The sequence below is a fragment of the Micrasema longulum genome, unplaced genomic scaffold (assembly GCF_059751315.1).
Source record: "Micrasema longulum isolate JH-2025_06_02 unplaced genomic scaffold, ASM5975131v1 h1tg000504l, whole genome shotgun sequence".
NCBI lineage: Eukaryota > Metazoa > Arthropoda > Insecta > Trichoptera > Brachycentridae > Micrasema > Micrasema longulum.
The window spans coordinates 330,332-347,711 of NW_028277701.1; the positions used below are offsets into that span (position 1 = coordinate 330,332).

Sequence of the window (17,380 nt, forward strand, 5' to 3'; positions counted from 1 at the left end):
GACCAATCAAGTTTTCTTAAATGTTTTATATATATATATATATATATATAAATAGGTTTTTCAATTCTAAAATAAGAGTAAAAACATTTCTTTTTCACTTTATTTAACAGAAAATCATAATAAACCTCAAAATATTAGCATTTTATAAATGCATTAAAAAACAATACATATGTATTTACTCTAAAAAACAGAAAAAATGTTAAATTAGTTGATTATTCAACAAACACAACACATATACAATATGCACATTAATAAATCGCATTTACTTCCAGCAACTATTCACATCCTCCACGAAAGACTTATAAAGAAATTATATTATAATTCCATCATTTTTTTGTTTAGAATTTAGTTCTATATGCCACTTAAAATTATAGTAAAACAATGTTTGCCAAAAACAACAATTTTAAAACAGCAAGAAGACACTGTGCTACTGATTTACATATACGTAATGGGCTTTGTCTATGAAATAGATTTTCGTATATTTTAATTTCTTACATATTATGAAACTCATGATCTAATTTCTCTGCTATTTTATAAAACTGTTTATATGGAATTATTATATATATCTGAAAATGACTAATTACGATAGTCCTGCCAATGTATTCATCATCATATCTCTGTCCACACTTAATGGTGCGTAAGGCACTGTATTAATTTACTAAATGCAGTGTATATTTAACATATGTTACATGAAGGTAAGGTGATCAGCCTTAAACTTTAAGTCCCATTCCAGGAACATGAAATATTGCCTATTTAATCAATATTTCATGTTGACCTTCCCAGGAATCGAACCCGTCACCGAACGCAACAACCACTACACTAAGAGACAGACTAACCTTTACTCGATTTTCTTATTCAGGATTTTTACCTGACAGCAACCACCGAGTCAAAAGCACTCGTCCAGATTCTGGTTCCGTTCTATATACAGAACTGTATTCTCAATGCCATTATTAAATAATAATCCCCGGGCAGATCAAAAGATGTTTTACTGTGGTAACAACTTAATTTAGAAATCTGTAAGTACTTAATTTAGTAACGTATAAAATACAAAGTCTAGATTTTCTGTGATTTAAGTATGTAGTTTAGTTTTTTTAAAATATTAATTCAACAGTTTTTTCTTAATTTTTTTGTAAGCACAAATTTATTTAATTTATTATTTTACCATTAAATTCAAAGCCTATTCTGGACATTTTGGTGCATAAATACCTTTTATTATTAATATCTCATATGCAGTAAGTAATTAGTAGAATTCAATAATCCAATAAATATTTTTAAAGAAAGATAATTATGATGGAAAATAATACTGATGCCTAAATAAAAAAATGTGATGTGCTAAATAGTATTTAAATATACAAAATAAGTTTTCTTCTCTATTCCCCCTTTTCCTTCCTGTTTATTTATAGTTCCACATTCAGATGGTTGTAAAAAATCATGTTATTTGTAATTTGAACTCTTACTACCCCATTACTTTTAAGCATTTAACAAATTGATTCATACTGTTTTTAGAATCTCTCTTACTCAAAATAATGTCTTATTTTAACGTTTCTTATCCTGACTGAAAAGCGATTATACTATTAGAATTAAACATAATGTTTTAATATATTTTAATTTTAGGTGTGTAAGGAAAATATTTATCCATTGTATTTATTGTGTTGATAATATTATTTTGTATTTACTAAGTCAAATTTGTTTAAAACTAATAAATTATGTATTTTTTTTCTGAATAAATATTATTGAATTTTTTATTGGTATGTACGCTTTCCAATTTGATTCCTCCATTCTTTTATGTAAAATAAATTAATTTAACATTTTAAAACATGTTTTAGTAAAAATGATGAAGGTCCGAAATAATAATTTGATTTCATTTAACTCGTATCACAACAGGGAATTTTAAAACAGGCGTCTGGGATGGCGGGGTTGAGAAAAATAAGAGATTGTATGCTGGGAACCAAGTTTCTCAATCGTACGGACGTACCACGGTGGAATTATTGTACTAACAAAAAATCAGCTTAAATTAACAAAAATTAAAATACCACTCTACACAACTTTTGAATGCATTGGCTGTAGGGTTAGCGCAGGCAGCAACCATTTTACCTTAATCACAATTTATAGACCAGGTTCTAAAGCACCACCTCGGAAATTTTATTCGGAAATAAAATCTTTACTTGAATGGGCCATCACTCGTACAGAAGTAACATACGTAACTGGAGATCTGAACATTCGTTTCGACCGCAAGACGGATTCAGAATCGGTTCGTTTTAATGCACTTTTAAGTGATTTCGATTGTTCACAAGAAGTAAATACCCCTACACATGATGCGGGAGGTACACTTGATGTTATAATACGACGGAATTGTGATAAAAAAATCACAGTTTTTGTAACAGACATCGGACTTTCAGACCACAGATTAGTGCACTGTAAAATTAATATCCAAAAACCAACACCAACTTACAAAACACTCGCATCAAGGCCATGGAGAAAATTAAATTTAGAACATTTTAAATCCGAACTTCTGACATCGTTGATTGGTCCGGACATTGACCGTCGCTCAAACGACGTCGATCAATTGGTTGGGTTGTACAATGAGGTACTATCTAACCTGATAGACAAACATGCACCATTTACTACGAAAACTATTCGAAAAAGGAAATCTGATGCATGGTTTGACGAAAATTGTCGACTCAAAAAAAAAGAGCTAAGACGTCTAGAACGCAAATACAGAAACACACTGTCAACTTTGGACCGATCAATATGGTTAGATATGCAAGCCTCTTATAGGACATTTATAAAAGAAATAAAATCTAGTTTCTGGTGTACAAAAATCACTGAACAGAAAAAGTCTCCAAAACAACTCTGGCGAAGCCTTCAATCTGTTCGTGGTGACTGTATAGCAGAGACATCTAACACAAGCGCTACTGCCACTGATTTTGCCGACTTTTTTACAAATAAAGTCGAAAAAATCAGACTGGCGTGTAGTTCAGCGAAAAAACCTGTAATTTTAGATAATGCCCTTCAAAAATTCAGTAAATTTGAACCAACGTCTATAAATGAGGTTAAAAAAATTGTTGCAGCATTACCCAACAAACAATGTATATTAGATCCGATGCCAACATGGCTTTTGAAAAAATGCATTAACGTATTAGCTCCATTTTTAACAGATTTATTTAATACATCCATGGAGCGCAGCATTGTTCCGAGAGCCATAAAAAAAGCAAATGTAACTCCACTTTTAAAAAATTCCCAACTAGATGTGGAAGATCTTTCCAGTTTTCGCCCTATTTCAAATCTTCCCATCGTATCAAAAATACTAGAAAAAATAGTTTCTCACAGGCTCGTTAACTATATCGAGCGGAATTCTTTATTTTCGGTAAGGCAATCGGCATACCGACGTTTTCATTCCACGGAGACGGGAGTGATAAGAGTACTGTCTGACATTATAACGTCGGTGGACTCTGGTAATCTGGTGTTGATGGCTCTTCTGGACATGAGTGCTGCATTTGATACTGTAGACCATAATATTTTGCTTGAACGTCTGGAGAAAACTTATGGTATCCGTGATCAGGCACATATGTGGTTCAGTTCATATCTTAATAAAAGAGAATATGCAGTCGTGTTCCAGGGTAAGAGCTCAACCAACTTTCGGGTGTCTACAGGAGTGCCTCAAGGGTCAGTACTCGGACCACTTCTCTATCTCCTTTACACTAAAGATATAGAGAACATTATCAAAGAATGTGGATTGTGGTCGCACTGCTATGCAGATGATACGCAGATTTATTTTTATTGCAAACCAGGCGAGAGAAGTGTGCTTGTCAATTTAATTGATGGATGCATCAAGAAAATAGGAAACTGGATGGCTGAAAACAGACTAACATTAAACCCATCAAAAACTGAACAACTGTGGGTGGCTTCAGCCAGACGACAGAATTTGATCCAGGATACGGCTCTACCCAATGTAGGGAGTGCCGTTCTACCCACCGTTAAACTACTGGGAGTTTTACTCAATTCTGACCTATCTCTTGACGCTCAAATTAGTAGAACGATAAGTTCATGCTTCTACCAGCTGAGACAAATTAAATGCATACGCAAAAATTTGCCGGTTGATGCCGCCCGTCAATTAATAAATGCGTTTGTAGTGTCTAGAGTCGATTATTGTAATGGTATCTATGCAGGTCTACCAATGAACAAAATGACTCGCCTACAATCTGTATTGAATGCCGCAGCGAGACTTATTTTCGGAATCTCTAAGTTCAGTCATATCACTCCACTACTTCGGGAACTACACTGGCTACGTTTTCCACAGAGGGTCGAATACAAACTCTGTTGGCTTATGTATAAGTCACTGCACAACTCGGCTCCGGAATATCTAAGGGAACTATGCATTCCAGATGAACTAGCTGACAGGCGTCTCACGCTTAGATCAGCTACGTCTACGGCGAGAGGAAAAGTTATTATACCTCTACGCAAACAGCGCACTAAATTTGGTGAGCGCGCATTTGCGGTCGCAGGCCCTATGGCATGGAATGCTCTCCCAGCAGAGGTGCGAGGCTGTGAAAGTGAAGTGATGTTTCGGAAAAAACTTAAAACCCACTTGTTCTCTAAATCATTTGAATAAATCCGTAGCACGTGACAACAAAATAAATTATTTTAATCAAATTACAAATTTAAAGCTTCAATTAAATTAACTTAACAGTAGAATCACCATGTAAAGCGCCCTTGAGGTATTTTATTACGAAAATGGCGCTATATAAGTTATCCACAATATATATACATACGAATGGGAAAAAGCTCTTCGTCCCCATTTGTATGTAAGCTCTTCGGCCTCCTGAGAGAATTTGCACCTACAAATTTTGTAGTTTTTAACATTTTTAAATTTATTTTCAGTCTGTAAGGTAGAGCAAGTATGAAATTAAAAAAATGAATGAAAAAAACATATATATTTTTATAGAAAACCCACCCCGTTTTTTGAGTTATTCAGTTCGGGATAGTTTTTAAGTTTGAAAAAGAAATCTACGCAGATTAATGGAGTTTGATCTATGGAATCATCTGTCATTGGCCATTCCGCATTCGCCATATCGCCATTGTTACGAATTTTTCTGGGATCTGCTGTTCGCGCGTGGTATTACAAGGTTGATAACTAATATTTTTATGAGATGTTAGTGCCGAAATTCCGCTTGGATCAGAATGCCGAATGTGTTATCATCGATATTCATTCCCCATATACAAATATTGACGACACGGAGATTTATGTGGAAGGGAAAGATTTTGTATTCTCGTCCCCGCCATACCATTTGCGACTTCGTTTGCCCGGAAGGATCGTAGAAAATGAACGGTCTTCAGCTAAATACGAATGCGAGAGAGGAGACTTTACTTTCACATTCGAGAAAGAGAATAAAGGGGAAGAATTCAAAGGATTAGATATGATAACGAGTTTGATAGCACCCACAGTAATGAAAGACGTCAATCCTAATTTGATAGAAATAATCAGCGGTACTAAGGACAGCGGGATAGTGGAGGCGGAAGAAACGACTTTGCCGGTGAATCCTTCTTTGTTGAATAATAATTTCTCCTACGGATTTGCGAATAAACTGGCCGGTTCATTTAAGGATTTGGGCGGTGAGTTTCCTAACATATTCGAGCTGAAAACTCCCGACGAGATCTCGATAGACGACCGCAAGACGATGCGGGAAGAGCACGAAAGTGATAAGTTTTCCTCCGACCATTATCTCGCGGACTTCTTCGACGAGGAATTAATATCCCCCCTGTTGAGTTACGTCCCTCCCTGGGAGTGTTGGGATTCTGACAAAGAAGTCACATTCACAGAAGAAGAGATAGACGTGTTGAAAGATTTACCAAATAAAGAGTACTTGTTAAATAAGAATGAATTCGACAGTGTGATGTGCAATCTCATCGATGTCCTCTTCGCGTACTGCTACGAAAAGAGAACAACTTACAATGAAAATACCGTAGAATCGAGTTGGACAATCAACAGAATATCAGCTACGCTCAGCTGGTTCGAAACGTTCGCTAATGTTAGGGAAACTCTGACCTGTTGTTACAGAAGAGCGCTGGTTTATCCGATGTACCGGAATTTCAATCTATGCCAAAAGGTCAAACAGGATGTCATGTCGATATTCAAAATCGGGCGTAAATACATCGTCAAGTGTCTGCTGGAGATCTACCACTTATTCAACTCTAGCCAAGATGCTCGCTACATATTAAACCAACTTTACATGAGAGATTTCTTAATATTTTCCCAAAAATGCGACGAAGACACGTACAGCTCCTTTTTGGACGAGTTAGAAAACACTCACATCTCCAAATCCAGTCTTAATCTGGAGCTAGAAGAGTACGAAGACGCCGGTAATATGGTGCAAAATGAAGAATCGCAGATTTTAGAGAATGCGATGGCGCTTAAAATGTCTTCTCTCAAAATATCCGAAATAGAGTCCTACCAAATACATAAAAAAATTCCGAACAACAGATTGCAAGAAACTAGTGATTCTTGCGATTCGAGTAGTGACTCCAGCTCTTCGAGTTCTGATTCTTCGAGCGAATTAGATTCAGATGATGATGAAAGTGATACATCGTCGTAATGATTCCGATCGATACCGCCGGTTGTGCCTAAATTTGAGGGCTTAATGTGAAAGAACATCGCAAAAGTATAACTTCGTGAGACAAATGGGGGTTTTATCGCCTTTAACGATGCGTAATTTTTATATGCGTTCGGATGCGTAAATTTGCAAGTCCTATTCCCAAATTCCCTCTGTTCCCTGCAAATTCAAATTCTTAACATTTATTGACAAAATAAATTTATTTATTTAAACACTATATACATATACAGTTTACGTACATATGCATTAGGGCCTTCATATTGCCTTAGGGCAATTTCTTCCTACCTACCCAAACCATTCAATTTGAGAAAATCAGTGGTATACGAACATATTGTTGATATTTTACTTGAATTTGTGGGGACCAGAGAGTGAGACGAGGATGTGTTGTTGTCTATGGCCACTGCCCAATGGACCTATATAAGGGCGCCCAAAACGTCACTCGCCCTTCTCTGCCTCCACCAGTATTCAAATTCACATCAAAGTATTCTTTGTTTAGCCTCTGTATTTTCATGTGTAATAAACCAAAATTTGTAAGTAATTTAAATTATTTTATTTATTTATTCCTTGAGATTAAATCCATTTAATCATATGTTTTTACATGAAAAAACAAATAGCTACTATCTAGTAGAGTATAATTAAGATACCTCTATAAATTCAATTGAAATTAAGCTGCGTAGCATAAAATAGAGCTCCTTTGAGGTATTATATTATGAAAGCAGGACTTCAATTTGTTTAAGTTATCGAAATTAATAATAAAATATTTGTATGTGATAGGTTAGGGAACGTTTTTTCATATTAAGCCCTTGAAATGTGATTGTTAATAATTATTCTGATACTTAAGTATTTGTTCAACAATAAATTTTTATTTTTTCAAATCTATTCTTAACAGAATAACATTGTATTTTATTATATATTTTAATAATGGTTGTTCATGTAATGTTTATATGTTGAGTTATTTGGGCTGGACCCATATTGCATTTCTCCCCATCTTAATTTCTAGCTAGAAGTAATATCTAGATCTAAAATTTGTGCTTCAAAAATTGGCTAATCTCAAATATTTCGAATATTTAAAGTTATAATAATCCATCAGAATGTTGATAAAGAAATAACAAATTTACTTCCGTGTACATAGTAAAATTCTGAGGTAAATAAACAGTAGATTTTTTTGGTATTTTTCGCAACTTATTTTAGAGATAAAATGTGTAATTCTAGTGTTATCAAACATTGCAATCACAAATCAATTATTCGTAATGTTTTCTATCATGATAATTAAAGCATGCAAGTGTAGTTTAGTATTAAATTCAGTTTTTGGATGCCAAACATGATTTACTACTAAAAGCCGGAAATGAGCTTTCTCTATTAGACTTTTCAAAAAGAATTCATTTTTGATCACTAAATTTTACGAAAGTAGAAACAATATACTGTTATCCTTTACGAAATTAAACTGGTTTTTGAATATTTGTACATTAAAGTAATATAAACAGAAACAGCGAGTACAGAATACTTAATACATAAAATTAATTTATAATTCTATGACTGGATCAGGATTTATCTGTAGTTATATTTAAATGGTTATTTAAATATCAGACTGATTATTTGACGAAGGATTTGCATCGTTCTACTTTGTTTAAAAGGGTTTTTTAATATTACTGAATATTATTTGTAACCACATATCAGCTATTTTCAAGAAAATAATTGGCAGCCAAATATGTTTTTAATTAGCTATTTATTGACCCATCACTAATAACATCATATTATTAGTTAAAATAATTCAGTTTGTATTTTTGTATTGAATTTGTAAATATTTTGTGCCATAAACATCCATTTTATGTTCTTTGAAAATTTTTTTCCAATTATGACCGATTTTTTGGCAAAATGACAAGTTTTCTTTCATGCAGGCACTTTCTGATTGAGTGAATTTTCATTAGTCTTACAACTAATGTTGAAAAATAACCGAATAATAATAATCTAGAATGGTCCTTAAAGTAAATATAATTTACCCATCTATGTACGTACTTTATTAGGGTGACATTTTAATTGACATTAAATAAATTTTACGCTACATTTTAAAATGATTTCTCAGAATCCATCGGAATATCCCAATTTGAAATGAATTAATTAAGGTTATTTATAATTTGTAGGTCATGATTATTAAGCGATACTTGAAGAGGATTACTTATGTGAGATTTATTTTTCACCGAGTTTACAAGGTAAGAATAATTTATAATAAAGAGCTTAAGAGATTAGATGGAACCTATTGGCTGCGAGTTGTCTGATATAGACGAGAGGACAATCTTTCTGCTCCTCTCTGTTTTATAATGTTTGACAGCGCCCTCTGTTGGCATGTTCCGCATTCCGCGCGATGTTCAGTTGTTACAAATTCTATTGCTTTAAAGTGTTAGTGATTTAAAATATGTGTATGTGGTTAATAGACAGAACTGCAAATAATTATGCAGAGTTGTTGGACTTACTCCACAGTACTCCTGCTGCCGTGTATCTCAATTCTCCAAATTTGTGTTTTTCCTATACCTTTTCTTCTTTCTGTTGTTTACAATAACTTCATGTTATAATTAAAATTATTAGCTCCGGAAGAACAATGATGCATGTGCAAATCTCAATAGGGAAAAATATGCAAGGGTTTGTCATGTTCATAATACTAGACACCCCAATAAGGATCTGATTCTACAGAGAGGAGTTAATACTTTTTTGGCTCAAAGGCAGCAATATTATATAGGCCCGAGGGTATATAACCGTATCCCAGATTCATGGAAATGTGGTGGGATTGCCAGGTTGAGGAAGGTGTTGACTGCATTTTTAATCTGTATTGGTCGGAGGGAGTCAGAGAAATTGTTGTCCGATGTAGAAGGACGCAAGCTTGTTTTACTAGTAATGACTTGGGACTTAGGATATAGAGATTTTGGTATTATTTGTGTTTTCTCTGGATATTTATTGTTTACTTTTAAAACTGAAAAAGCACACATAATGATAAAACTGTAATTACTTTTTAATATTATTATAAAATACATAATTTACTGCCTTAAAACGGGAAGCTATCCCTAGTTAGGCAGTTTAGATGAGCCAACAGCAAAAATAAAAAATATAGATGTTTACTTTTACTACTTAATTATTTTTTTATTTATACCTGTAAATTGCTGTAATAAATATGTAAAAAATAATTATTTTTTTTCCAGAAAATGCATTTAAACATTCAAAAATATTTTGAACTAGAGTCGTGGCCTAAATTGTAACCATATTAACAATTACTTTTGCGTATGTGACTGTTTATGTTCTTAGATATTTAAAAAATAGGCCTTTTTGTGTTTTTTTTTTAATTTCAAACAGCCAATTTCATAGCCTTAACAATGAGTTGTACCTCCTCAATTATGTCACTGTTTTGCTAAAATGTAAGTATATCAATCAAGTAAAAAAATAATTGTAGAGAACTACAGTAGGTTGTTTTTTATGTATAATTTTAATTAGAATCATAAAAATTTAAAAAGACTATTACAAAAACGAAAACAGTCAGTATTATGTTAGTTGCCCTTAGTTGTTGCAGGTGTCCCTTTTTGATCCAGTAATCTGTATTTTTGATTTGAAAGTGGGTTTCGTTGTCAAATCCTAAATATTCTATAAGACTTACGTCCAGTACCAAGTTTTGCATTTAAGTAATTTTCAATTAATTATTATTTCTAACTTCTGTTAAAATGCAATAGTAAAATAACAACAATTGCGTCGTTGTGTATTTACTATTGCATTTTATATTCGTTTGCGTCAATGTAGCTCTACCGATGTCGACAATCCGCTGATTCAAGCGAGCAACAGACCATTCAGATGTAACTTCAATAGCTCGTGAATTTCACACCAATACTACAACGACACGACTACTCCGTGGCGGAAATAAACGAAACTCGCAATTCCGTCCTTCCACAAGTACTAAACAACTTTTTTCACAATGCTATGGAAAACTTGCATTTGTGTCATTGTTCTCGCGGAGGTGCGATATGTCAGATATAACTGTTGCTATATAATATACTTTATGTACATTTAAACTATGGTAAGAGCTCTCTGGGTGTTTCATAAATAAATACAATATGACATGACATGTCGGTCTGGTGGTGTAGTCAGCGCGTTTGCCTATCATGCAAGAGGTCTCGGGTTTGATTCCCGACATGGTTGACATGAAATATCTGGACTTGTGCCTGAAATGTACGGCTGAAATGATCATCTTACTTTCATGTAGCAAAAATGGTCAAGATAAACTGCGATTGGTGTACCATTGCAGTGCCCTATTTACCATTGGGTGCGGAAAGGGAATTATGATGGTTATACTTAATTTTTCTACTGGAACAGATATTCAACCATAGTCTAAAATAATAAAGCTACTGGCAACTGTAAAAATAATAATTTATCTTTTTACGTTAAGTATCTGTTAATATCCTAATGTGAATAATGTAACAACCCCCTGCCAAAAAAAAACATTGATACCTAAGCCTGCCATTATGATTGTACTATTTTTATAATATTTTTAATAGCGATTTGCTATGTTTAAGCTTGTGTCCAACTTTTGTATCCTAAAAATAAATAATATAAATAAAAAGTTATCTATATGATGGCATTATATTGTAAGATTTGCGGTGTATGTTAGTGTTGACTTTATTCAAATAAATATGTCAAAAATAAATAGTAAATTTATTTTTCAATAATTGAAGATGTCCTAATGGTTGTAAAAATGTACTGAATTTTACTCTCTAGGGAGTACTCAAGATTAATATATATTGCAACAGAGATAGAGAGCATTTTTGAGAAGAGAATATGCAGGCATTAACAGAGCTGGTGATCTGTCTTTGGCTGGTTTGAGTGATCGCTTTACACACTATGTAACATTAGCCTTTTGCTCATGTTTCCGTCTATTTATTTTTGTTAGTTAATAATCACGGATTTTTGAAATTTTAAAAAGTAACTTTATTTTTTTTTTACAGATAATTGTTTTAAGTATGAACAAGACCGAAATGAAAATCTCCAGTCTTCAAAACAGTTTTGGGTATGTGGAGGGAAATCTTTCGCTGTTTATTTTTGTGAAGTAAAAGAGCTAAAGTCTATTAATTATTACAAGAATTTCCAAATAAACAAACCAGCCGCATGATATCTGACGGAGAATAGCCTATTTCACTCAAATGATCTTAATCTAAACGGCACGGTAAAATTATAGTGTATTGACATTTATTAGATTTGTTAGTACCTATTTAAATTTGCTAAGATTTATATATATATATATATTTTTATAAAACTCCATAGTTAATGACTTTAGTAAAAATATCAATAAAAATGCCTTGGTCAATAGATTATTTTTACAAAGTTTATATTTGAAGCACTAACTTTGTGGTTATTCATTATAATAAAATAAATAAAACAACTTTGTTTTTAACCACTAATTTTTATTTTTCACCGACTGGTTTCAAAGCAAACAAGCTTCTTCGTCAAGGTTGACGTAACTAATGAATTGATTCCTTTTTTATTTCTATCATGTTCACTAAATACTACACGTGGACCCAATAAATCAAGTGGTTTTTTCCTTACACGGGGTGGTAATTTGATATAATTATTTTCCAAGTAAGACAGGAGAGGACTAAAAGAAATATTGTTTATTAATTATTGTTTTCTTATTATGAATCGCTTTTTTAATTTTTAAGATTTCTAAGTTATGATTATTTTCTATCAAATGATTTGCGAATTCAGAAAAATTATTATTATTTAAGCATCTAAAGTGTTCTCTTACACTTAAGATGCTAAAATAATCATAACTTCAATAAAGATACTGGATTAAAAGTACTTCATGTTGAAAATAAAATATTAAAATTAGACAACTTAGAAATCTTTGAAATTAAAAAACGATTAATAATAAGAAAACAATAATTAATAACCAAATAAACAATATTTCTTTTAGTCCTCTCCTGTCTTACTTCAAAAATAATGATATCAGATTACCACCCGTCTAAGAGAAAAAAAAACACTTGATTTATTGGGTCCACGTGTAGTATTTAGTGAACATGATAGAAATAAAAAAAGGAATCAATTCATTAGTTACGTCAACCTTGACGAAGAAGCTTGTTTGCTTTGAAACCAGTCGGTGAAAAATAAAAATTAGTGGTTAAAAACAAAGTTGTTTTATTTATTTGATTATTTTTACGTTCTTATAATTTACCCAAATATTTAAATTTTGGTGACCATTTTTAATGAGTTGTAAATAACTCACTATTAGAAAATGGAAAGCAAGGTGGGGTTCGAACCTCGGACCTCTGATCCATGAGTTCGCAACACTAGCCACAGGACCACAATCCGATTCAAATAATATAGTTACAAAAGAGATTTTAATGATAATTTCATCAAAATTATTATTTAAATTAAGCGAGCACTCTCAGGTAAAAATCCTGCAAAAAAGAAACGACTAGAGATTAGTCAGTCTCATGGCGTACTGGTTATTGCGTTTGCCAGGCATTAAGTAAGTAAATAATTGTAAAACAATAAATATCGATCCACCGCATTGTATTTTATCATGCTGTGGTGTGAAATGGGCCAATCGTGCGATATCACGCAGTGGGCTGGTGCTTTGCACGCGCACAGCGGTTCAGTCTCCGTGAATGTACAGTAAAACTTTTATTTGTTTTAGGGATTTTTACAACTATTACACAAAAGTAGAAATATGGTAACAATACTAGAGCCAGTAAAAAATCGTATTACTTTTAAATAAATTATGTAGGAATCATGCCTTATACATATTTGATATTTTTTGTTAATTTAAAATAAAAATCGTTAATTGGCTCTTCTGTAAAGCTGCTAGATACAACTTTTCATTTACAGCATCGATAATACTATAGAAGCAGAGAGTTAACATATTTGTGAGTATGCTATGTTTGTGTTCATGTGTGTGTGTGCGCAAGTAAAATAATATATGTATATTTATATAGTGTTGCGGGAGAGGTCTTTGTAAGAGAAGTTTGATTGTTTCAGAAATAAATATGTCAATACATTCAAAGCCCCTTGTTCTCATATGTATTTATGGTGCTTTGATTTTGTTTAAAAATATGGTAAAATTTCAAAACCTTATTTGGAAAAGTAGTTTTTTTAAAAAAAAGTTAAATTGGTTTAGTGGGAGTTCACTTAGTCATTTTACCCATCATTCTTCCTAAAAGTGCTGCTTTTGCATCTGGTGCTCGCGAGTCCACACTGGAGGAAAGGGAAAAAATGAATAAAAACGAATTATAAAAAAGTTTTCTGTATTTTGTGTACATTTTAAGTAGGTCACATTATCATTAATGACAATATTTTTCGTATGCAATGGATAAATTGTTTAATATAGACAACATACTAACAGTTATAGATAATGGTATATAAAAGGTCTACAATATTTATATATATATATATGTATAAATCTTTGGTTTTTATATACAAAATATTCCACTCTTCATATATTCATATTTATACCTTAACATCTATCATACAACTGATACGTTAAGATACATGTCTGTATATTTATATTATGCAAAATATCATATCAGCCAAAGTTATCATCATTTTTATAGACCGTATATCACTTAGACGCGAAAAGAGATTGACATAAATTCTTTTGAAAATAATTACCGAAGTGCTTTGAAAGAGTTTAAACAAGCACATTTTAGTCTTAAGAAGTTGGTTTCAATAAAAATACACAAATTGAAAAATAAATAACACAGAATTCTAAAAGGCTTATTACAATATCTGTACAAAGGTTTAAATGTTATTGGACGTTTTTTAACCGGGCATAAAACATACGACAATTAATATTGAAAAAATGTTATTTTGTCTTTTACTGAAATCTGTTAAATTATTTATTAATAAGTTTCAAATAAATAATGTTTAAATTTTTATTCAGATTTTTAATAACTTTTTGCACATATCACATATTTTTTTTATTTTAAAATTATCTATGGTCAACTCATCATTCAATGTAATGTAAATAATTTATTTTGCAATACATAAACTTTATCATTATATTTCAACAAAAGCATTATGAAACTAACTTCTAAAAAAAAGTTTTATTGATATGAATTATTTATGTAAGGTTTCTCTGTTGTACAATATATTTTACATATATATTTGTAAAATTATTATTTATTCTAATATTTAGATTTTCAGACCATTTCTTAAAAGTCGTAAATAGTAGGTGTAAAATTTACTTTGCGTAAAATCACAAAAATAACTTTAATATGCCGGTCGATTTCAAAACATGACTCCTTTGGCTTAAAAATAAATTATTTTTTAAAAAGTTTATTTTTAAACCTTGACAAAGGAAAAGTCGTGTTCTGAAACCGACCAGCATATTTAGTAATTTTTCTAAAATACGTAACGTGGAAAATCAAAAAGTTAGCGCATTAAATATTTATTTTTTGTAAATAACTTGTGCCGGAAAAATGGGGATCGAGTTGTGGTAGAGTGAGATTTGAACCTCGGACCTTTGATCCGTGAGTCAACAATACTACTGCGGGACCACAACCCGGTTAGTATTGTTGATCAAAGGTCTAAAGAACTGTTATTTTCAAAATGCTTTTGTAAAATGAAAAGACTTGTTAAAAAAGCATAATATTGGAAGTAGATTTTTTTTCATTAAATTTTGGTATAAATTATTCTACTTAAAGTTCTATCTAAATTTGCCATCATTTCGAAAAATCTATTAAACATTTTTTACATTATGTTTACATATTATATAACTATGTAAAAAATACATAATATTTCTCTGATAATTCAAAGAGTTTTTTTTTAGGCGTCTAATTTTTAGATATTTTATAATTTTTATAGAATGTGGCAGTAGCAAAAACGGCCGGTACATTAAGCCAAGCCAAACACAGATTATTCAGTACATTAAAAGTAAGATTGAGCCATTTATACAGAAAATACTGTTACATATTTTAAAAAAGGTATCAAATCTGATTCAAATAATGAATTATATTCATTTTTGCCAGCAATAATGATGATCTTTTTACATTTTCTAAACATGCATTTAGTTTGGAACAAAAAATTTTTATATCAATAAAAACCCAGCTGTAGAAAAGCAAATACAGTTCTATCAACTTCAAGATTTTCAAGTAACTCAATGAAAAAGAAATTAAGAATATGTTTGATCATTTCATTATAATTTTTTTCTTCAAGAAAAGAGCAAATATATGCATAATTTTACAAAACATTTGGGGGCAATTTTCAAAATTAGGCAGACTAATATGAAAACGTTAATCATTTTTGTTTTTAATCTTTTGACTTAGGTCACTTTGTTTTTATACCCCTGATGTTTTAAGCTCGATTTTATTTATTTGTGAAGGTTCTTGGTGTATAATATAAGTATGAGAAATTTATTATGTAGATATTTTCATCTTAAAGTTTTGGATATTGATTGACCAACATGTTATGTTTTATGTTAAACAACAGAATAAAAAAAAGGCATACAAATGGTTGTCAAAAAGAAATATTCGGACAGCTAATTATTTCATCTAAGTAAGTACTTTTTTGTTTTTTAGATAAAGAATAATATATTTTTTTAAATGGTAACATAAATTTATGGAAATGAGTCGTTGATAGGGTTGCCAGACAGTCTGATTTTAGACCAGACAGCCTGGTATTTTGTTTTATAAATGAAAATTTACAATTGGTACTTGGGCCGATAATTCATTGAAACTGTATCTAATATTTTTGTGGAAAGAATCTTAAGCATCGTGAAAAATGTAACAACATACAAAATAAATAGTCTCAAAAGTGAATTGTATGCGATTTTAAATTATAAGTGCTGTGCACATTACTCCAAAATACCATCTTCGCCAATAAACAACTCTTAAAACCAGTGGCATCAAATTCCCGATACATTAAAAGTCAATTTGAGCTTTTATAATTTTCATGGCCCGCCATTTCAAACAAAATGAAATCTTATCTGGTAATTTCTAACACATCTGGCAACCTTAGTCGTCGATATAAAATATAAAGCAGTTTGATACATAGAACAGGCGTAGAGTAAATTTCAAGATCCAGTATGGAGGCTTTACAGATGCAAGGTAAATAAACAATTTCCTATAATATATCATTAAAGATAAGTGATTGTCTAATTGCCAATACAATTTGCAAGTGAATATATTGAGCCATTGTCTGTGTAATAATTATTTTTGCAAATAATACATTGTATATATAGGCCGTTTACAAAAAGGGATCATTGTATTTAGAAGGCCATTCAATAATTGATTATATAGTATATATGCATAGAATTAAGAATAGTCCAGAAACCGCATACCCGCATCAAACAGAAGGCGACTAAACTACTCTTAAAAGAGTAGTTTTATGTTTTGACCCATTAGTTTCTTTGTAGACGTCGCTCAGTACGCAACTCCAGATTTGAATTCAACTATGCCGTGTTGTGCCATTTTAAAGTGTAGAAATACTGCTGGGATCTTAAAGAAACAGGATGGGATCACATTTCATGTGAAATTAGCAAATTACTTAAAATTGAATTATTTTTCCATCTGTCAGATTGTCGAAGAAAACAAAATGAACATTTCGTTAGTGTTGCCAGGGTAGTAATTTTTTTTACCCTACTTTGCTCATCTAATGAGAGGACTAATGAAAATTGGACCTCAGATTAAACACCGCGCCGTGGAGGAAATTCGACCGACATTATCTTTAAAACATCAAATATTATTTAACATGATATAAAAATATCAGTTTTATGTAAAATAAAATTTGCTTTATATTTTAAG

At 31.5% G+C, this 17,380-nt stretch overlaps 1 protein-coding gene across 1 annotated transcript; it reads left to right on the forward strand.

Annotated features, from left to right (window-relative positions):
• The first annotated feature begins 5,047 nt into the window (after positions 1 to 5,047).
• Positions 5,048 to 7,146, forward strand: LOC148281023 (protein SHQ1 homolog). The gene has a single exon (XM_088227455.1). It carries the CDS (start codon positions 5,151 to 5,153, stop codon positions 6,591 to 6,593), a length of 1,443 nt encoding a protein of 480 aa, XP_088083581.1. The 5' UTR covers positions 5,048 to 5,150; the 3' UTR covers positions 6,594 to 7,146.
• Positions 7,147 to 17,380: the final 10,234 nt, after the last annotated feature.

What these genes read in the sequence shown, in the direction of transcription:
- LOC148281023 (XM_088227455.1), top strand. Translation starts at nt 5,151, where the DNA reads ATGTTAGTGCCGAAATTCCGCTTGGATCAGAATGCCGAATGTGTTATC.